A 22,275-nucleotide genomic window follows, 5' to 3' on the forward strand; every position below is an offset into this window, starting at 1 on the left:
AAGCAGAAGTGCATGAAAAGATGTCTGCTGAGCATTGTGGAGGAGTGCGTATGCGAGGCGGGAGCTAATGTGACCTGTAGGGTCACACACTCAGACACAACAGCAGTGTGGCAGACAGGACAGAGCATAGGGGGGGTCCACACTGCTGCTGTGTGTGTGTGAGGAGAATGATGATGAGGTGGGACAGCTGGAGCGAGTTGTCAAAGATTCCATGGGATCTTTCAAATAGAGGGTCAGGGATTAAGTTATTTGGCAAATCTTTTGTTATTGCTGGAGACAGAAAAAGAGGCAAGACATAGACAAACACACACAAACACACACAAACACACACCTGCCATCCCTGGAGTTTGGACTGTTGCAGAACTGAGCGACATCTGTCTTCTGGTGACAATTTCTTCTTGTCTCCCAAAGTTGGGACCACAAGGTCTTTATATCTGAGACACACAGATAAAAACGGAAAACGTTAGAGCTAAAATGCTAAAATTAAAAACGGAGACGGGACGTAGCATCACCTCCTGTTTTCAGAAACAATGGGTTAAAAGGTCAGTGGGGTCATACGGCAGACCAGCCAAACAGCATCTGTTCCTATTGGTGTTGCCCTAGGTAACTGTTGCTATGAATGGTCAGCTGGATGGACACGGTTCATCGGTTTATGAAGAGAATTACCAAGTTGAATGCCTGGACCACAGATTTAAAAAAATGAAAATGAAACATTCCCCCATTCATGAGCAGTTACTTCCTAAGCGCCCCTTTTAATACCCTTTCCACCTACTCCAGGAAGTGTCAGAGAGTCACACAGGTCAAACTGTGAACTGCAAAGAAGAAGAAGGAGAGAAAAAGGAGGAGGAAGAGGAAGAAGAAGACTCCCTAATTTGAATGTCTTCCAGGCTCTTTCCTCACAAGATGAAAGGTAATTTCAATTAATCTATTTACTTGTTTTTGTCAAAACAGCTTAGATGTCAAAATGAAATGTTTGATGAATAAATCTGTGTAATATAGTCGCTGCTTCCATTCCGCTGCTTTCATGCGTTTTTATGTTCCATCTTTAATCCTTAATGTTTTCAATTCAATTCAATTCATTTTTATATAGCCCAAAAACACAAATTACAAATTTGCCTCAGAGGGCTTTACAATATGTACACATAAGACATCCTCTTGTCCCGGGACCCTCACATCGGAACAGGAAAAACTCCCCCCAAAAACCCCTTTAACGGGGAGAAAAGAGGAAGAAACCTTAGGGAGAGCAACAGAGGAGGGATCCCTCTCCCAGGATGGACAGAAGTGCAACAGATGTCATGTGTAGAACAGGATAACTGAATTACAACACATTCAATGTAATTACAACGGGTACATTTAATACGCCAGGCTGAACACCCATGTGCCGCCCGCTTTGTTTACCTATTTTTACGTCTACATGCTTCCACTGGTAACGTCACATTGCTATGAACTGTGGGTAATTCCCTTGGGCAAAGTCAGCAGAAATGCAGACTTACGGAAAGGGTTCATAAAGGGCTCAAAATGTCTGCAAGAGAGACCTAAAACACTCTTTGATTTAACAGTTTGACAGCCCTAAACCCTCACGGAGCGCACCTCAAAGTCTGTGAGTCTGAGTGTAGAGATTGGGATTGGGCCGAAGAAGAAAAAAGACAATTCAAATGGTGTAACTGGCCACAGTGTGTGTTTGTTCTGGCAAATATTATACTTATATTATATAAGAAAAATGTCAACAGCTACCACAGAAAGTATGTTACTATACAAAATTACTAATGCAAGCTGAGATAACTGTGTAGTCACGAGACGCACAATAAACACTCTAGGGCTTTTCTACAAGCTGCTTCAAAGGATTAATCATAAAGATAGTATCGTAGAGTACTGCTGTATTACATAATGCATCTCATGCTGCTTTACTGAATCTAATAAAAAGGCATAATCAACAACAGATTTCACACAACTCCTCAGTTTATCCTTATAATTTTGTCCAGGACCTGGAGGTTAAAATGACTTGTTTATGAGGAAATGAGGGTAGCAGACACCTGATACAGGGGCAACCCACACACATCAATATTCTTAGGTATCCACACTTTTTTAGCCCAGTCTCTGTCTTTGCCACACCAAATTGTAACTACAGCCCCCCAGGGATATGTGGAATATGTAAGCATACTGTATATATATATATATACTGTGTACTGTAAGTATGAAATAATGACATTTTCTGAATGAAATAGGAATATCAGCTGAGTAAACAAAACCCCAAAACTCCATATCAGTTGGACCGTGCATTTTGTCAGTCGGCCCCTTCTGTTATCAATGAGACGCAGAGTGAGCTGATGATGTCACACATATATATAACAAGCAGATGGCTGGAATCATAAACCGCTTGTGTTGTCAATAGTGACTAAGTAAGTGCACGTGAATGTGGGATGCGTTTGATTTGCAGGAGTGGGGTCTGTCTGAACTCTCCCTAACCCTCTCCATATATGGTAATACCAGTCCTGCAGACGGCACACGCTGTCCCCCATGGCCCATCAAATTACAAAGGAACTCTGTAAACCCATGACCTCCCCTATGAGGATATGAAAACCATCGATGGTCTCTACTTTTACAAGACCCTAAGGGGCTTCATGTGGAACCAAAGAAGTGAAATAACCCCTTTGATAAGAGTTTAAATGGAAGAAGGAGACGGGGCGTTAACGTGGTTCTCTGTGACCAACAGGCCATCAGATTACTGTTAGTGAGCATCACAAAGGTGGTAAAGGCCATGCAGCTCGAATTTAAACCACTCGCTTCCTCCCTGAAGCTGCTCCTTTCTGTCAGACAAATGTGTTGCCACATTCTCATATTGCTTTTGTTTATGGATTTTTATCTCAGTGTTCAGTCTGAAATCATGGAGGTAACTCAATAATCTACAAATGTGTACGTTTATCCATCAGTGGGAGGTAATGAAGACATGGCTATAGAAATCATGACCTGTATGATTATGGAGCTGCATTTGTGACCTGCTCTGTGAATACCGATGCCTCTTTCTCATCCACTTTGTAAGAATGAAGATCTTAGGAAAGACACAAGGTTCAAGTGGTAGTATTTGACCTTACACATTGACACAAAATAAATCCCGCCACAAAACACAGTGTATCATAAAAGACAAATAAAAGCAGCAGTAAAATAGATTCCCCCATAAATCACTCTGGTTACCAGAACAATAATGCAATTTGCTTCAGGCGGCCACTATGACTTAGTGAACTGGCCTGCATGGTTCCAGTGGGCAAGTGTGTGTTTGTGTGTACACATTGGTGTGTTTGTGTTCACGAGAATATGGCAACCTCAAGATTAACGGTTGAGTTAATGTCCTGTCAGTTTGATTAGTCAAGGGCCACGGCCTCTTTTTGAAAGAGTGACAAATGGAGATAAATAAGAAACAGGACAAGACTGCAATAGTGTGTGCGCACATGAGAGAAAAAGGGCGGAGAAAAGAAGGAAAGATAAAGACTGAAAGGATGAAAGAAGCAAAATAAAAAGTATGGGCCGGGGAAGATGAAAGAAAAAAAAAAAGTAAATGGCGGTTCAGAAGAGGGAGCTTGTGAGGAAATGATAAGAAATTGAGTGAGAAAGAGCTCTGTGAAGACAGCAGTGAAGTCCGCCCACACTCAGCAGCAGCTCCCTCCTTGGCCGAGGCTGTGTTCATTCATTGGCCATGTCTGCGTTGAACTCAGAGATATGAATGGCACTTGGGCTCAGCTGACTGGTGTCTTTGTGAGTGGCAGCCACTCAAATTAAGCATGGCATTAATGTATAAACAGCAGAACGGGGACACACGTCAGACAAAGGCACACTCAAACGGTCCATTTGTATGAACACAAAACACTTGTACGCAATGCACACAAACCAGTGCTGGGCAGTAACAAAGTGCTGAATTAGGTAGAACAGCGATTACTCTTTCAGTGACAGTAGGATTACAATTTGAAATTCAGTTTCTAATCCCAGGAACGTGTTACTTAAATATTTTGAGGATTCGGCTTGTTTGCCGTTTTACCAAAAGGTGGATTTTTCGAGTAACCTGCCCAGAATGATGTAATTTTGTGCATCTTAAACATTAAACAAATGTACTGCTTTCTGGTTAAACATACATGTGGTACTTCTACAACTCTCAAAGCTGAATTTTCTTCTCCTTCGTTCATCTTGAGTGGTCAGTCTATACTACAGGCCTAATATTACTGGCCTAATTGCCTTGATTCAGATTTGGTCATTATCATTGTCTGTTCACATGGCAATACTGTATATACTGCGTTCTACATTTGGTTTGCCGATTCTCATAGATGTCGCTCAACCAACAGATTACCAATCCTGCGTCTGCAAGTCAAAAGGGTTCGTCAAAGCCACCAAACGTTGCTGTTGGTGGTCGAAGAGTTGGACTATTTGCCCATAAATGTTGACGATGGACTCCCTGACAGTTGAATCCACTACTCTGTCTTTAGATGCTGTTCTGCTTCCCTTCTCCAGTAATCTCTTGGATGTTGAAGAGCATACGGAGATTGGAATGGTCTAGTTGTCAAGGCAGGAGCACGTACAGTTTGCTGGCTATAGGAGGGATACTGTCTTCACTGACTATCAAGCTAAGTGTACTAAGCATCAAGCAAAAGATCAGACCTGCCAGTAAAGTTGAGTTCTCTTGTTTACCTCCCCTGTACCCGATTTGATGCTGTCCACTAAGATCGCCCAAGTGAATCAGATGCACCAGTTTTCAGCTTTCATGGAATCTTGACGAAAACTCGCTCTGCACAATCCGCACATTGACTGGACAGCTTGTAAAATGGAGGAACGGAGGAGGCCTGTGTGTCAACTAACCGGCCTCAAGTATAAACCCGAGACCATTAATGGTGCGTTCGTTGCTCAATCACACTCTGTCAACCTGTTTAACGTTACATCTGACTGTAACAACCTGCAGGAAGTGTTTGGAACCCACCCTACCATCACTCTGCCTGATCGACAACAGATCTCCTCCCTGGTGTTTGTTCATCTCTGGGTCATCTCTGCTCCCTCTCCACTCCAGAGACTCTCAGCTGCCTTAGAGATATACATCAAAGAGGCTCAAAGAGGTCTATGCATCCATCCACTTCACCAGCTGGAGCAAGGTTCTCCTTTCTGTGGAAAAATTCCAGTTCAAGGATATATATATATAATATCCCTGAACTGTTGCCTTCTGTTGGCTTCAGATCTTGAACAGCTCTGATGGAAATTCAAAATACTATGTTTACCAAACCTGATAAGTGTGAGTTTCATATCAGCCTCCTGCCTTTGCAGCAATGCTACACCTTTGTTTGGGTTAAAACTCATCCAGACCACTCTCAACCACTTATCTTGGAAGTGGATATGTCAGATGCAGGTACTGGAGCGGTCCTGTCTCCCTGCACTTCCACCGATAATAAGCTCTATCCACATTAGAAGCAAACAAACAACCTTACCTTTACAATGCAAACGTACAACAAAAGTTGTGTGCTTTATACCCAGCCCAGCATTGGTTAGTTAGTTAGTTTCTGGCGAAAAGCTGGATGCTCAGTTATCTGCTGGTCATACCCATTGCTGCCTACATTTATATGACACGCACACAGCTTAACAAACAGCTTTCAAAAAACCCTCACCAGGAATCTTTCAATTACATCTTGAACAACGGGAGTGTTGGCTCTCCATGGTATATCCATCAGAAACACAAAGAGGCTGGCAGATGCTTACAGACGGACAACACTGCATTCTATATTGGATTCACTTCACCATTTGACGTGGTTCTCCAGATTCTATTCCCTGTTCAGGTTTTCTCTTATGGAAATATATTATGTATGACTTTCAATGATCTATTTCACTTGACGTCTGTTAGACCAGATAATATTAACTGTCAGACAATGAATGCAGCACACTTCAACAACGCCTCATGGGTCATCATTTTCTCACATATTCTTCATGCTGTGAACAATTGCACATTTTTTTGTATATTTTGCACAATTCATTGTCTTTGTTCAACCACGGTGTAGCTCTATTTATTTTAACACATTTTAAAGAATCTTAATTGTAAATTTCTATTCTATATTTTGATTCTTTACTCTTGCAGTTTGTTTATTTTGACTGTTATGCACCAAAATACCAGGACAAATTCCTCTGTATGTGAAAACCTCCATGGCAATACATTAGTTTCTTATTCAGATTTTGCACAATACTCTACAGTGCCTAATCTTTCTTTTATTATGAATTCAAGATGAGGAATGTGACCAGAAACTTTTCTTAAGTAGTAAAATGCTTCAACGCCTTTGATGTATTTAAGGTTAAGACAGTAATCTTGATTCATCAATCATCTTTTAGGACGTGTGGGACACACGTGTGTGTCAAGGTGTATGTGTGTGTGTGGAATGATGTGATGACATATACAGCAGTGTATTTTTTTTTGGGGGGGGGGGGGGGGAGTCATGTGACCGGCTTTGTCCTCTCCTATTATCTGGCAGGAATGTTCATTCTGATCCCTTTATAATCAAAAAGAGTGAGAGACAGGCTGGGAGACGGTCTGTACTAGAGTGGAAGTTGATTTGTTAATCCCAGACTTCACAGAGCTAGACGACAATGAAAAGCAACAGATTCTATTAGGGACATGCAGAAAGAAAAAAAAGGGTAGTGAGATGGATTGGTGGAGCAGTTTAAGTGGGGAAGAGAGATCTACCACTTTGCAGCAAAGCCGTGAACATGGTGAAAGAGTTATGAAAAGAGGTGATGGGGAGAAATAATGACGGACATTCAAGTGTAGGGGCACGGAGACCTTACACACAACTGGCTGGTTAATGTGCGTGTGTCGGGCTGACATGGGAAATGTGATAGTGGCAGTCATCAGCTGCCATAGACTCTAAAAAAGCCATTAAAGGTCATGTCGTCCTTCTAACAGCAAGGGTTGCTGTGACTTGTAAATGCTAATGTGACCATCTGCATGTGAGCGCATGATCCTGTCCAGTATATGCCCTTGCGCTTATTTGCAGATGTAGAGGAGGAATACGCTGCCAAGCTTTCGGCTTGCTTTGACCTGCTCGCCCAGTCACATATAAACTGACAGAGATCACGGTGACCTGCTGGGAGGGTAATGTATCCGCACCACTGAGATCAGTGAGAGGCAGCAGAGGAATCCGTCATCTTTAAGACCCGTCCCTTATAGACGAAGCTGAACGAGAAGAGGAGGCTGTGAAGGGAATGAATCGGCAAACGGAGCAATACGGTTACTGCACTCTTAATTAGGCAACATGCTCCGACACCGACCTGCTGAGGAAGCCCGGGAAGGACAGGCGGACAGGGTATCCATAACGGATCATGCGCACCATCTCGAGAACCCCGATGTACTGCAGCTGGGTAGACACATGGATGCTGTCAAAACTGTCTGGCTGACCACTGGCGTTGGGGCGGACACACTCCACAAAGTGAGGTGTGCAAGCCTGCAGCTTACTGATCACTTCTGACAGCGAGTTCTGAAAGAGGGAAAAAGAGAGGAGATGCAGTTGAATTCGTCATCTTACAATCATAACAGAATGAGCAATATGTAGTGCTTTGATTAACAACAAAGGAAGGGCTCTGGGGCTTCTTGCTTTTGATGTTGTAACTTGATTTGCAAGACGCACTGACTGGAGTGAGATCACGTAGTGTTTGAGATAAAGCGGTCCAATTTATTTTTTTTGGGGGGTGTTTTGCCTCCGGAGGAAGCAGAAACACAAAGAGCTCTTTCGAAGGGTGTGTGTGTGTGTGTGTGAGTTTTTTTTCTTCAAGCCCTGAATTCACAGATGCTGCATCCAAGGTCACACAGACACACACATTTACCCACACATCCACGCAAACGCTCACATCTGTATTACTGCTGCAAACTGACGTCAGTCTGTGCTCTGCATACTCTTAGGTACAATGATCAATCAACACCTCACCCCTCCCTCATGTCTGAAAGTCACAACCAGCATTTACATTGCTGCCTTCCCTCCGAACACGCGCATGCATACACACAAATGCATGCGCACGGCACACAGTGGTAGTTGTTCATTGTTCATTCATTCATGTGGAGGGCTTCATGCTTGGCCTGGTACAGCATCATTCTTCAGCCCACTCTCTCCTTCCCTGAGGGACCCGTCCACCACCAGCCCACAACTCTGATTGTGCAACACACTGGCTTCATTCAAGCCAAAAGGTACTGCTTCTCTGAGCCACATTTCAGCCCCTTCTGCGTCACCAGCAGACACTGAGCTACTTTCCTCTGACTGAATATTATTGTTGCTTTATATAGTTAGGAAATCACAGTACCCTGCAGCGGTTTTTTGAGATCAGCACTCAATTCACACAAAACCTCAAGTTTCATTAACAAATCTTTCAACTCATTTGAGATCTGAGCTGGATGCTTGTAGGTACTCGATGTAAGGAACAGCTATTCAGTAAAATAAAGACAAATTCAATTTGTATATTGACTTTTCTCAGACAGTTGAGGGTTGTATATGTACTGCAACACATGCTTGTTAAGATAATGACAAACACATGCTTGTCAAGATTCATTTTTTGTACATATTTATTTACTATTTTGCAGAAGGACTGAGAGACTTCAATGAACTCCAAAATCCATGCATTGGGCAAGAGGCACTGTCAGCTGGACGCTAGGCTATTACAGGGCTATTCGGACTGACGAACACATTCACATCTATGAACAATTTAAGAGTCCAATCCTGACCTGCATGCATTTTCACTGTGGGAGGAAACTAGTGTGGGAGAAAACCCATGCAGAGAACATTCAAACTTCACAAGTGCTAACCAATTAGTCAACATGCTCCTTAATGGCTATTATGGGGGAAAGCGCCAAACATCATGGTTTATTACTCAGAGACCTAGAATTAGGCCTGATCCTGTCCAAAAGTACAAATGTGTGTCGAGTGGTTCTTACCCTCAGCTGGACAGCCACTGTGATGGGCCCACAGCGCTCTAGCCTTTGGAGGAAGGAGCTCGAGCCTTTCTTCTTCAAGATCTGGCCACAGACAGAGATAATGAGAGAAAAACATACAAGATAGATCGGCATCTTATTTCAAGAAGCTACTGAGGAATAAAGAATCAAAAAAAGATCAGAAGTGTGTGATCACATGAATGTGTGTGCGTGCGTTTGCATGCTTGTGTAGTTTCTATCTGAAACAAATCCAATTTCCAGAGGTACCATGTTTGGAAGTAGCTTAGATTAGATTGTTGTTTTTTTTCAAAATGACCACTGCTGTGTGTCCATTGATTGGCACAGCAGTGAGTAGCCCTGTTGGAACAAAGACCTTGTGACTGATTGTCACTGATCGCATTTGTTTAGCTCATAAATTCCTTTATTCCATTTACTAGTTTCAAAAGCTAGTATCAATCAAGGCCTTGAACATCATTTAACGCTCGGCACTCTGTGAAAGGTGTACTGTACCTTGGTAAGGTCATAGCACCTCCGGGACTGTTGGGGGACAATGTTGGCAGTGACGAGGGAGGCTGATGGCCTCTTGTGGAGCAACAGGGCAGCTTTAGGCCCCCTCAGCCCGGCACGGCCATGGGCTGCTGGCACCAGAGAACCAGTCTGAGTCAGCTTGGACTGGAAGAGCTGCTGCAGTAAGACACTCTCACTGGCTGCCGGGCATAAATCACATACAGAGACAGAGAGGGGGAAAAAAATTATGAAAAGAAGCAACAGCATTGGTGGAAACAAGGGGGTGGAGGGGAGTAAGGAAAGGTGGAATGAAGAAAAAGAAAAGGACAAGACAGAATGATATACAGAAAGAAGGGAAGGAAGGAAGAAAGGAGGGAGGAACAGTGGGAATGATGTAAACAAGGAGGGAGAGAAGAATAAGAGGAGAAGTGTGGGGAGGAGGTTTAAAGTTAGCCTTCATGTAAACAATCAGTCAGGCAACAAGAGGGGGTGGACCAACACGTGGAGCGGTCCACAACAACAATGAGCTCATTCAGTGAGCCAAACAACATGAACGTGGGCGTCTCTCTCTCTCTCTCTCTCTCTCTCTCTCTCTCAAGAAAAACAAACACGAGTCCTAGACTCATTTAACTACACACAGCTCCAAGGGTAATTGTCTTTTCATTTAAAGCAATCACTGCCACCACCTGAATATAGACTTACATAGACCCCTTGCCTCTCCGATTAGCTTAAGGCTTAAACTTTAAGGTGATGACATCTGTTAGAGGAAACCACGTAGTACGTATGTTAATGTGTGCGGCTGAATGGCAGCGACGCATCGTCTCGGTCAGATGGGGGGACAACAGCCAAGTGTGAGTTAAGGGCTAGCCTTCAGAAGATTAGCCTCATCATGAAAATTATAGCAATTAGGCTGCTGGATGCGAGGCTAGCCTGGCAGTCACACAACGACTGCCTGTGTCCTGCTAAGCACAACACCCCACATCTGGCACCTTCTATAGACAACATACACACAGACGGTGCTGTCTGCCACATATGGGATGAAACACACAAAAACAGCCACACTTAGACAAAGAGTGGTTCTGTGTGCTGTTAGTTTAGACAAGAGTGCATCTTTGTGATCAAGTTTGCTCTGACGCCACAATGTGGTCATACGCGTGTCATTTATTCGGCACTTACACTTCATCGTAAACAGGAGGTTCTGAGGAAGGGAGTCCTTGTTTCTTGTGAGTGATCCTGTGAGATCATATGAAATCTGGTGGAAAAAACAAAATCATACATTCACTTACACAGTGCATTGTTTTTCTTCTAAATGTTGACTATGGACAATTACCACCTCGTCCTCCACATAAACTACCGTTACATTTTTTCAGGTGTAGCCTATAAATCTAATCTCACTAGGCAATTCTTTCAAAAATAAAGTTTACATAAACATGCACAACTCATTTCTTATCTGTAAGGAAACGTAATTGTTAGATAGAGTTTAGACACAACATTCAGTGTGTCTGAACTCTTTTTCTGTAATGTATATGACAGACCTGTCCGGCATAGTGGCTGACAGTGAATGCTGGGCCCTGGTCTTTGGGCGGTGGGTTTCCGTTGCCATCCTTGGTTGTGAGAGAGAGACCGTGAGTGGGATTGGAGTCCAGCTGGGTCGACAGCCTCTTGTACAGGGTCTGCTCTGCCGGCCGCAGGCTCTGGCTCTCCTCATCTAACACGCACAGCAATCCCTGAGGCTTCTGGAGGATGAACAAACAGAAGCTCAAATTATTTATGTCAGTCATGTTGACAAAGAACCATTGATAAGAGTGATAAATTACTTTCATTACGACACTTTTATTGGCCCCTACAGGGTGTAACTATCCCTCTGATTTCAAATAACGTTTTTGGGGGCAATTAGTGATAGAGATTGTAGACAGACAGGAAACATGGGGTGAAAGGTTAACATGCAATACAAGTTGAACAAAGGGCAAGTTGCAATTACATTGTAAACATCTTAACCACCAGTCCTACCAGTAATAATCCAGTTTGAGTTTTATTTTTTACACAACCTTTATGTAGGTCACATTTGTGTTGTATGTATACCTTTAAATTAAACTTAAATAAAGAAAAAAGAAGAAGAATTAAAGAGCTATTAATGAGCTGAAACCGTTTCCAACTTTGAAAAACAGAAGAAAAAAAAAAAAAAAAAAAGCGATGAAAGTGTGAATTTGATCCATGTGATTTAAGAGCTTTCGTCAAAGCTCTGGGCGGGCTTGCAATGTTGCATGACATCACGAGACACCAAACTGGACCAGACCGGTCTGAACCAGTTCGGTGTACCAGTACCTGAAGAAAGAAGTCCAGAACAGCTGGCTGGTTGCCGGGGGAGCGAGGGGTCTCCATGGCGATGCCCTCCTGCAGACACTCAGACTGCTCCTGCTGGAATAGCACCTCGGAGACGTACTGCCTCAGCCGCTCGTTGGTCATGTTCACGCACAGCTGGAATGCACACAAAACACACACATCAACCTGTAAACAAGTGCGCATGGTGTGAAATCCCTCCTCAGAGACACAAAGCTGTATGTTCTAGTTCTAAAGCAAATAAATGCACAAATACAATCTGGAACACAACCTGCTGTGGCACCCAAAGGGAAGTCAACGGGGGCATAAATTAACTGACTACTCATATAAGTACATCAGACCCCAGAGCGGTTTAAAGGGTGTCCCAATGTAGGGCCTTTATTCCATTCCATTATGATATGGACAGTGTTCCTGCTGGGACACATGAACTCTTCCTAACCCAGCAGTCAACCAATCACAGCACAGGAGTCAATCAAATGAGGTTTTATATGGGGTGTGCGTGCGGAGCACTGGGGGGGAAAACTCAAGTGTGACTTGTCACATTGATGTAAAGAGAAGGAACACAGAATATGAAGTGGAACAACACAGGACAGTAGTCTGCAGCAGCAGGCCCGTTTAAACTTCTCCTGAACCCAAATGTGTCACAAAGTGGAACATAAAAAATGTCGTACAGTGTTGTAGTCTAGGAATGAACTTGTCATTCTTGTACCTCAGTGAGCCCCTGTCCCTGTTTTCAACCGGAGATCTGATGCATCTTTTCTTTGTAGTCTAACACCACCTGACACGACGACAGATGCCAGACCGATGCCGCCATGTGATAAGAACATGAATCTTGTAGGTAATAATGACTGGCTCACAAATAAAGTGAAAGTGAAAATAATCATGTTGTATTCAGTGCTCAAGTAAAGCCTTGCAGCCCTTAGCTTTGGGGTAATGTATCTTTACGAGATTTCACAGAAGCAAATTAATATTTGGGGGAAAGAAAGTGCAAGAATAAATAAACAGGCTTTAGTTTCTCTCTTTGGGCACTGTCATGCGTCTCAATCGGAACAATCACAACATGATCCACATTTTGTCTCACGGCACGCTGATTGAGAAGTGCTGATCTAGAGGTGTGTTGTGCCGCGGGGGCCGTGGTCCTGTTTTCTTTCATCAGTGTTTGTCTATTCTTTGTCTTCAAGCTGGTCTAGTACATTAAAGGCTTAGTCCCAGCAGGCGGTTGATTGAGTTAGCTCATTAGCAAAGTGCTGAGCAGGTACAACACACCCCTGACAAACACAGCTCTAATTAACAAGCCCTAATGACCCCGATCATGCTGCGCATGTGGAGCCTGCCCGTTACGAGTCTGCGTGTGTGTGTACAAACATCTCAGAGTGTGAGTGCTTGTTTGTCACTGAAGTGCCACATCTACTGTAAGAGATCATCTAGTTTGTTTCTCCAGACCTTGTTTCTCCTCTGCTTCCTCTGGTGTGGGTGGCGGGTAATGTGTGTGATTTGAACAGGCTGATATAAAAAAAAATAAAAAATCAGCATCAACAATGGAGAAGATGTCTGGGAGAAAGAGGTGGGCAATGCCACCGCCTGCCAGAGATAGTGTCTCTTTGTTTCTCCCGTTTTTCGTTAGCCTCCTCCCCTCTCTTCCCTTCTGGCACTTGCACTCTCCGTGACCCGAGGATAGACCCGAGGATAGGCCACGCAATACCTCACTTCCACTTAGCTTAGAGAATATCCAAGGGAAGACTAAGACCACTGACATCTCAGTGACACACGCATACACACACACGAAAACCAACACATGCATGTAAGCAAAGACAAACACACACTGGCCTTAATAAAGACTGGGAGGATATTGGGAGTTCCTGAGGGAAAGAACGTAAGCTCTGAGTAGAAGGAATAAGCACTTAGCCTCTTGTGCCTTATGAACAACCTAACACACTACACACTCTGTGTGTGTGTGTGTGTGTGTGTGTGGTGATATACAGACTTGCCTGCTTGTCTTAGAATGGCCTCTAGTCTATTAACAGTGAGTGCTTGATGAGCACATGACAGATTTACAGCCCAGAACAGGTGAGCTGCACATGTTGTACTCTGTATACTATGCAATGTAATCACACACACTGACATAACGAAAACAACCAAGCATTGCAGACACGCCCATCCATTTGTGTAAAGTAAAGTAAAGGACAGAGAGAAAGACGAGATTCCTATTCTTTATAAATGAAATCAAAAAATGGAGTCCTGTTTGCTTCTCTATCTCTAAATATACTACTTGGTGTAGCTTCTCTTAGAAAAAGGAGCTTTTTTTCTTTTGCTATTTTCAGGCTCCCACTGTTGTGCACTGAGCTCTAATACAACATGAATTTACAGCCAGACTGCTGATCATCAAACATAACAGGCAAATTAGCTTACTTTATGACCACAACACTTGACAAAGAATTTCTTTACTATGAAATCATTTCTGTAATTTTGGTTGTTGCTGGTATTTTTTATTTTTTTTTCCAATGATGCGAACAATGCCACCAAATGTGACAAATGTTTTTGTTTTCTTTGCAGAAAAACAGTTGGGACCAACTTCATTGGAACAAGATTTGGTTCTTAAAAAAGAATCAATGATTTGCATCGTGACCCCAAAAATATACTAAATCATATGTGTAAAAATAAGATTCACACACACACACATTGAAGCAGCTCATTACCCTGACATCTCACACACAGAGGAGCCTTTGTGTCAGCCCTCAGTTCATTTTAAGGACAGCTGAAAATCACGCCACAGACCTCATCTCATTCATTACAATTACAGACCAAAATGTCTAAAATAGATAACCGTCAAATATTTTCACAATTTGATTAAGATCTGTTTGAAACTACAAAACCACACACTATTCAAAGAGATTTCGTTAGCTCAGGGCGGCCTTCTAAGCCAATGATGTTAATCAGGGAATGTCATGAATGCATTTGGAGAACTTGATTTGGAGAATAAATGTGTTGGCTTGAGGGGAAGAGGGACACAACATTGATGCATATCTTTGGGGCTGACTGAAATCTAATAAAAGTAGGCATTGTCCCACCTGCTCAAATCCATTCCTCTGAACTTCTTCAAACCCAAAGATGTCCAAGATCCCAATTTCCAAGGCAGGATCACTAGAAGAAATGAACGGATAAGAGAGCAAATGTATTACACGTATGACCACTTAAACTCCAGGATCAATGTGAGGACTTGTTTGCTTGCTTGCGTCACTCTGACAGGAATTATCTGGTTTGTGTGTGTGTGTGCAATAACACATCTGAAGAGGGTGTGCCAGTAGTGAGTAGTGTGGTTGACATATCAATTATGTTGTGTAGTTGGTGTGTAAACAACGCAAAGCACAAACACATTCCAGAAGATGGAACACCAGTTATCCGACAGCGTGTGATAAGACCTCACAACATCAACACAACCAAGGATCCATTGGCCTCGATCTAAAAGTGTGTGTGTGTGTGTGGGTGCGTGTGTGTGTGTGTGTGTCTGTGTTTAAGTTGCTGTTCGCAAGACCTTCACAGAAACCTTGGGTGTGTCCTCCACCTTGTTGTTCAGTATTTTTCATTTCAGTGTGCATGCCTATGCAATGTAAACTATTACAAACCTTCACTCTAAACTATGTGTCTGTCACAATAATCAGTGTTGTCACTCCAGAGGCCCTGAGTGAGAGACGGCGCTCGTGTGATTACAGACACTTTACATTGGAGCCGTTTGTTATCAACAGCCTGGGCGTTCAAAGAAATGATTTTGCCGGTAAACACTGGGGGAAAAAAAAAGCAACCTGTGAGCATAAACACAGACACACAAACACACACACACACACACAGCTATACCCAATGCTGTCGTCTTGTCCCTGTAGGTAGTCGTTGGTACTGTTGACCAGATAGCTGAAGAGACGTCCATAGATGGCCTTCGCAAGCTGGTCTCTGTACTGCTCTGACATCTCCACTGTGTGGCCCCTAGTGATCACGTCACCTGACACAAAAGGGACATGGCAACACAATTCCTTGATGATCGTGTTGATAGCACAGTGATGGAACAATATCTGTAAGGTTCATTTTTGGTTTTATGTCCCAATGTTTTGTTTTCTGCGGCAAGACGACACTGATTAATGCGTTTTAAATGTAGTCGTCCTGCGACTAAAGACATGCTGCTAGTTGGAATTTAAAAGATGTACAGTATTTATAACTTTAACAGTGCTGAGGTTATTCCAGTACAAGTCTCATACATGTCTTTGCCGTAAAGATCAATATAAAAGATGAATCCGATGATAATCATAGTGACGGACTGTCACTGCTTATGCATGTGGAATAGGGAGGGCCAAGTGACGGCGAAGGCTGGTGAGTGGATACCTTTGAAGTACTGGACGTTGGAGGTGAGGGCGGTGCTTAAGTCATTGGAGCACACCTGCAACAATCCAGCAACTGTGCAGAGGAAGAGGACGAGAGAGAAAGAAGCCGTCAGAATAACTGACAGTGACGAGATGACTGGATGAAAAACATCAAAACAACAGCATTAATCATAAACAATGAGGATAGGTCAGAAAGGTAGCTCTGATGACTTCCAGCTCTTCCCTACTCTGATGACAACATCACGCTGCCAGCGCAACAAGCTGAGCCCCGCTTCAGATCATTCCAACCTAATCGATCAGTAGAGCTGGCAGCAGTTAGTCACCAGTGGATTTCTGAGCAGAACCCATAAACAAGCAGCAGAAACAGGTGACAACAACCCGATGACATCACATCTCCCTGACAACGACCGGCTCTTTCCCGCTCAGGCGCTGATGTCATTTGTTTACCATCTCACTAAGGTCGGGGGTCACAGGAGCAAATGTAGCGGTTGCATAATGAGGGAGATAGAAAGAGAGGGAAAAAAAGAGAGACACCGATAGCGGGTTTAAGAGGGATCTCTCCTCACCGTGGTTACTGTTTACCAGAAACTGCGGCTTACCAAGCAGGTGACTGTCTGGCCTTTAGCTCGTGCTGGCAAGCTGCCAAGCAGAACTCCAAGAGACAGAGAAAGGGAAGGGCGATGACGACGAGGTAAACACGATGTGTGATGCACCCCCTCCTTCCTGCCCCACCCCACCTCCACACAGGGTGGAAATGTGACCCCGGTCATGTGACGGAGGGCACTGACCTCTCTCAAGCAGCTGGAGGTCAGAAGGGAAGGCTGTGTCGGCATCCGTCAACGCAGCAAAATGTAGGTCCCCAATATGGAGCACAGCAGATAGCAGCATAAACACTGAGTCAACCTCCTGGCAGAGAGAGAGAGCAAAGAGTGGGGAGTTAGAGAGCAAACATATGAACTACTAGAAGTTCGAAATTAGTAAACACAATCAAAAACAGGAATTTCTCCTTTTCCACTGCTTAAGTCCAACATGCACTACATGAAATGCTGAGGAAAGTTGTTCTAAATTATCCTAAATTCAGCCTTGGGACTGGCGATATACTACATTTATCTTAAAGTTTACAAATGCCTTGAAAAATAAAGAAACACAAAAATAGAAAATCCAAGGCTTTTTAACAACGCATCAACCCTCCTCCTCCCTTCAGTCACACACTTCTTTCACTCCGTCCCACTCCCCCTTCCTCTCTGCCCTTGAGTAGAGGACGCTTAATGGAATACCCCATTAGCCACTGCTCTGAATCTCTGAGAGGGGGGTGCTCGAGTTTGAGGGTGTGTGCTTGTGTGTCTGTGTGTGCACTCTCTCAAGGCAGGATATTGGAGCTGATATCTGGGAGATAAACACAAGCATTAGTCTCTGTCTGACACTCTATACACAGACAGACTCCCCCTGCTTAGAAAGGGAGAAGAAAGGGAGCGAGGGTACAAGGGAGAGAAAAGGAGCGATAGGGAGCGTTAATGACGATTGACCTTTGGGGTCTGGACTGGGAGTCTTACGCTGATTAGACTTAGACAGAGACCAATGGGTGGTCTATCACTTCCAGTCTTACCCCCCGTTCCTTCTTTGGTCCCTTGGACTCTCTCTTATCCAGTAGACACTAGTGCCCTCTGATATAAGCCTATCTATCGCTCTATCCCCCCCGTCCTTAAGGCCATCCCTGCGTGTATTGACTGCTGCTGGATTAAAAGGTGAGATGGTGGTCACTCACTGCTGACAGATGCTGACTGGGAATTTAAGAATAGAATCTGATAATGGGCTGGGAACACAGCTGGTGGTGCACAGGACGGGCTGTACCACACACTGTAGCACACTACATGCACTCAGCAGGCCTAAATCAATGTCTTCATATGATCTTTAGATAGAAAATAGAAAATGAGTCCCAATCCTAAGAGATCAAAACATCTAGGCCGAATATGTCGTTAGAAACAGATTATGACCGCCTCATTTCAAATACGTCTTGTGCCTGAAGTGGGAGGATATACCGTTGTGTCCTTTGCATCACTCAGTCTCCCGCAATCCATTATGCAGTGGTCAATTGTTTAATGGAGCATGGACAATCCTCTTCGACTTGAAAATTACTTTTGACCGTGACAGTATTTACCAGGTATTACTGGGATGACATTCTGCTCATATATTTAGAAGTATTTGACTTTTCAAATCGAAACAAAATCCCACAGAATGGGTCAGTAGTTCTGCTATCTTTGAGGTTAGGGACACATTCCTTTGGAGGATCCAGCCCCTGGACTCAAACTTACAGACTCAAAACCTGGGGTGAAATGTCATTGATGACCTCATACGTGGCTACTTCAGGGTCTGTAACATCAACACTTTAAACGATCCCCGCTGTCGATAACCTTTGAATAAACAGGGACAATAACAGAAGCCGTATGCAGTGCCGATCGATACCTGCTTGTTAAAGCCCATGGCTCGCAGGGCTTGTTTGACTGCTGCGAGGCCTTCCCGGCTCTGGGCAGAGGATGTAGCTACTGGAGGGTTCTCCCCTAGAAGTCCTCCACTGAGATACCTGGAGTAGAGTAAGGACATAAACATTGGACAATGTGGACTGATATATTTCAAACAAAATGCTCACAAAGGACAAAGTGTGTCCCATGGTCAGTGTGCAGGTGCATTGGTTCCAAACATGTGTGCATATCTGTGGATGACAGAGAACAGGATCCAAAAGATTTATGAGGTAGCTTTGTGCAATGCTACATACAGTTCCCGTCATGCAGAGAGCTCCGTTTGGAAGGGAGGAGAAATAGCAAACAGGGTTGTAAATCACCAATGGGTTGGTGTGATGCAAGAGGGGCAAGCGTACCTCTCAGGCTCCAAATCAGAGCGAATCAGGTCAGTAGTTATCACACTGGTGACATTCAGTGGATATATAAACATTTAAATAGTGGATATAATATAGATACGACAGCTGACAGACACTAACCTATGAGCCAGGACATTGTTGAGGTAAAGTGCGCTGTTCTCCTCAGGCGACAGGCCTTCAGCCATCAAATAGAAGATGTTGAAGCTGTGTTGGTGAGGAGGCAGGTGGACCAGGCGAGACTTCTCCAGCATGTGGGTGTACACACGGGCTTAAACATCAGATTTGTTTAATACTTCAATAACACATGTGTACATTACATTTCATCAGATGATAGTAGTAGTGCTGAACATTCAGTGGGTGCTCACTGGTCAAATGAACTGGGGTAAAATAAGGTAAACATGACTTTAAATGAAGGAGCACACATTGAAGCAGACTCATGGGCCTTTACTGCCCCCTGCTGGTGTTCACTATTGAGCACCTGATCCCATAGCAAGTCATCACACAGTAGTTCTGTGCCTCTATTATGGTTTATGTTATCATCTCTGTACTATCATAAAGTAGTGGTCCAGACTTTGAAAACAATGATTATTTTCTCACTTATTTTGGCAAAAATATTTGATTTAATTCAATAATAAAGAATACAAATGTATGGAATCATATAAGGAAACATGTTATGTCAAGTATAGCTAAATCAAACCTGAATATAGACATTTTGAAGAATTAAGTACAATGTTTTGACACTTATCAGCATTTCATTCTACTCTTGTCTCTAATGGGAAATACAAACAATACCATCAATCAGTTTCCATTGAGAGAAATGTGTGTTACCTCTGAGCAGTGTCCTCCTCTTGTCACAGTATTGGATGGTCAACAACTTGATAAAGCGGCTTGAGTTGTTGTTCCTCAGAGTCTTTGCATGACCGAAGGCCTCCAGAATGCAGTTAACCTGCATATTTTGTTAAACCAGAGGAAAAATGTTAACAGCGAGTGTGAACAACCTCACTGCAGAGTATGTCTGCCTTTTTATTTTACACAAAGTATCTCTCTAGTATCTCAACACCTGAATCAAAAAATTCCACTTCCCGCCACAAGATGTCAATATGCACCCGTTACACGGGAACCAAGTGTTGTGTGTGTCCTAGGATGATCAGAGAGAGAGCTGACCCAGATATCGACTACATAACGATGACTTCATCAGAAACACGTCACTTGCAATCTCTGGCTACACGCTGCTTTGTTACCCGACTGATAGACTGAGGAGAGCAGTGCATCGTGTGTTAAACACCACGAACATGTCACAATCCGAACCACATCTACACAACGGGGAATACACGAAGAGGCAGTGATGCAAGTTCTTTCTTTCTTGTTCATATACAAGACAAGGGAGGATACTAAACTCTGACCTTAATTCCGACCTTAAATGCCTTGTAAAAAATATTATTAATAATAATTTGTCATTTTATGTTTTTATATGATTGTAGCCTCTCTTGATCTACTGGAAGATGTGCCATGAAGCAGATATGGGTATTTGGCATCCTATTGTACTCTATAATTTTTCTGAATCAATATTCCTTCATTAGGCTGTAAAGTTTAAGACAAATGGACTGCCCCCTCAGAATAACGGCCAAATGATTCTCTCCGCTGCAAATGGTTCTGTTCTTAAGAAACGGTATGGTAAGAGATAAAGTCATCTTAATGGAAATCTTGATGATGAAATCAAACACAGGGTCTGAATGCTCAGATGCTGTCTTTGACAAATGAACAGCTATCGAGCAGAGAAGAAAAAGACTACCAGTAAAGCCCCTTACTGTGTCCAATAATACATACATCTATCCTCTCCTCCAGCACAGAGACAAGAAGAACAGCAGGATACATTCACACCGCTATGACCCACTGTCTCACTACAATGTGTGCCATCTGATTCTTTATCAGAGATGACATGCGAGAGGGAACAATAAGCGCAGTAAAGACTTGCGCACAGGGTGAAAGGATGTACGATTCAGTCAGTGCCTCGCTTTGAAGAACACACGAATGTCATGAGTTTCTCGATGAGGACCGATTGTGCAGAGAATTGAATTTGAAATGAAAAAGATGTCTCCCATAACGTTATTTTTCTAGCATTTTTGCAAATTCAAAGTAAAGACACAAGAGCAACAAAGGATTCGAGACTCATGCCCAGGACAATGCGTTTACATATATTTTAGTCATTTAAGCCTCCAGGACACCCGGTGACTGTTTGAAGTGTAAAATGAAAGCGTATCAGGACCAGACTTACATGTTTCATTCTGGGCTCCAGTGCAAAGCCTTTGGGGCTGGAGCGGGCTGTCAGGTGTCTCACTATGTGCTTACAGGCCTCTGTTTTCCCAGAACCACTTTCACCACTAGAGAGACAGAAAACAAAAAATATGCTGATTTAATGTCCTTCAGTGATGCTATTATTGTTATACTTGTTGTCGTGGTCTCCAATGTTTCATGTCTTAAGGTCATCATTTCTCAAGTCCGTTTTAAAACAATAGAACATTGACAGGTTTTGCTTGCTGTGATCATCCTTGTGTTCATGCTGGACATTAAGAGATGCTTCCACAATAAGTGACGGGGTAGGTAGTCATCGTGCAACACTTTGCGCCTTTATTGCCATTTGATATTTCGATCTTATAATTGCACTCTTTTCTACCTTGTGCTGCAACATCTACATAGAGACTTCCATCTGGATAATGGGCAAGTCAAAAAGAATGAAATTAAAAGCAAACATATCAGTACAAAAATCAAGCATCTGTGTGTGTTACCATTCTCAGAAGAATATACGTAATGCATTCGTCATCAGGGAGCTTCCCACATCTGTCACCTCGGTTCCATGTCCCCACCTCCTGACATCACCCCTTCAGGAACCCCCACCCATCAAAATCACAATCTCTCCCTTCTGTCTGACTCAACTAACGTTGCTCCATTGATCCCCACCTTCCACACGCCGTTACAGCCACAGCTTATCTGGCAGTGGGCGCCTGTTTTTAATCTAATTAATTAATTAATGGCGTTGAGTGGATATTAAATCTGACATAAGGTACCTCTACAGTACATGCTCTGACACTCAGCGACATGCAGAGAGTTGAGACAGGCATAGTAGCACCAAGCAGATGGCTTCAGAAGGTCAGAAGCCCTCACTAATGACCGCAGTGTGCTGTGCCGCGCTGTTTGTCTCTGTGTATGTATGTGTGTTACATAGATTTCCTCCTTACAGCCCTGCTGAGTGC

At 43.3% G+C, this 22,275-nt stretch overlaps 1 protein-coding gene across 1 annotated transcript in view; it reads right to left on the reverse strand.

Moving 5' to 3' along the window:
- The window catches only part of myo16 (myosin XVI), an 89,942-nt gene that overhangs the window by 18,483 nt on the left and 49,184 nt on the right, over positions 1-22,275 (reverse strand). The window contains exons 15-29 of the mRNA XM_076107069.1: positions 21,300-21,405; positions 19,853-19,970; positions 19,145-19,292; positions 18,613-18,730; positions 16,938-17,055; positions 16,151-16,222; positions 15,632-15,773; positions 14,848-14,920; positions 11,765-11,917; positions 10,975-11,175; positions 10,616-10,691; positions 9,443-9,639; positions 8,936-9,016; positions 7,285-7,490; positions 332-434 (exon numbers count right to left, since the gene is read on the reverse strand). Coding sequence (XP_075963184.1) covers positions 332-434; positions 7,285-7,490; positions 8,936-9,016; positions 9,443-9,639; positions 10,616-10,691; positions 10,975-11,175; positions 11,765-11,917; positions 14,848-14,920; positions 15,632-15,773; positions 16,151-16,222; positions 16,938-17,055; positions 18,613-18,730; positions 19,145-19,292; positions 19,853-19,970; positions 21,300-21,405 — 1,912 coding nt within the window. The remainder of the gene's footprint in view (positions 1-331; positions 435-7,284; positions 7,491-8,935; positions 9,017-9,442; positions 9,640-10,615; positions 10,692-10,974; positions 11,176-11,764; positions 11,918-14,847; positions 14,921-15,631; positions 15,774-16,150; positions 16,223-16,937; positions 17,056-18,612; positions 18,731-19,144; positions 19,293-19,852; positions 19,971-21,299; positions 21,406-22,275) is intronic.

The sequence above is a fragment of the Anarhichas minor genome, unplaced genomic scaffold (genome assembly GCF_050575085.1).
Source record: "Anarhichas minor isolate MPS153535 unplaced genomic scaffold, ASM5057508v1 ptg000004l, whole genome shotgun sequence".
Classification (NCBI taxonomy): Eukaryota; Metazoa; Chordata; class Actinopteri; order Perciformes; family Anarhichadidae; genus Anarhichas; species Anarhichas minor.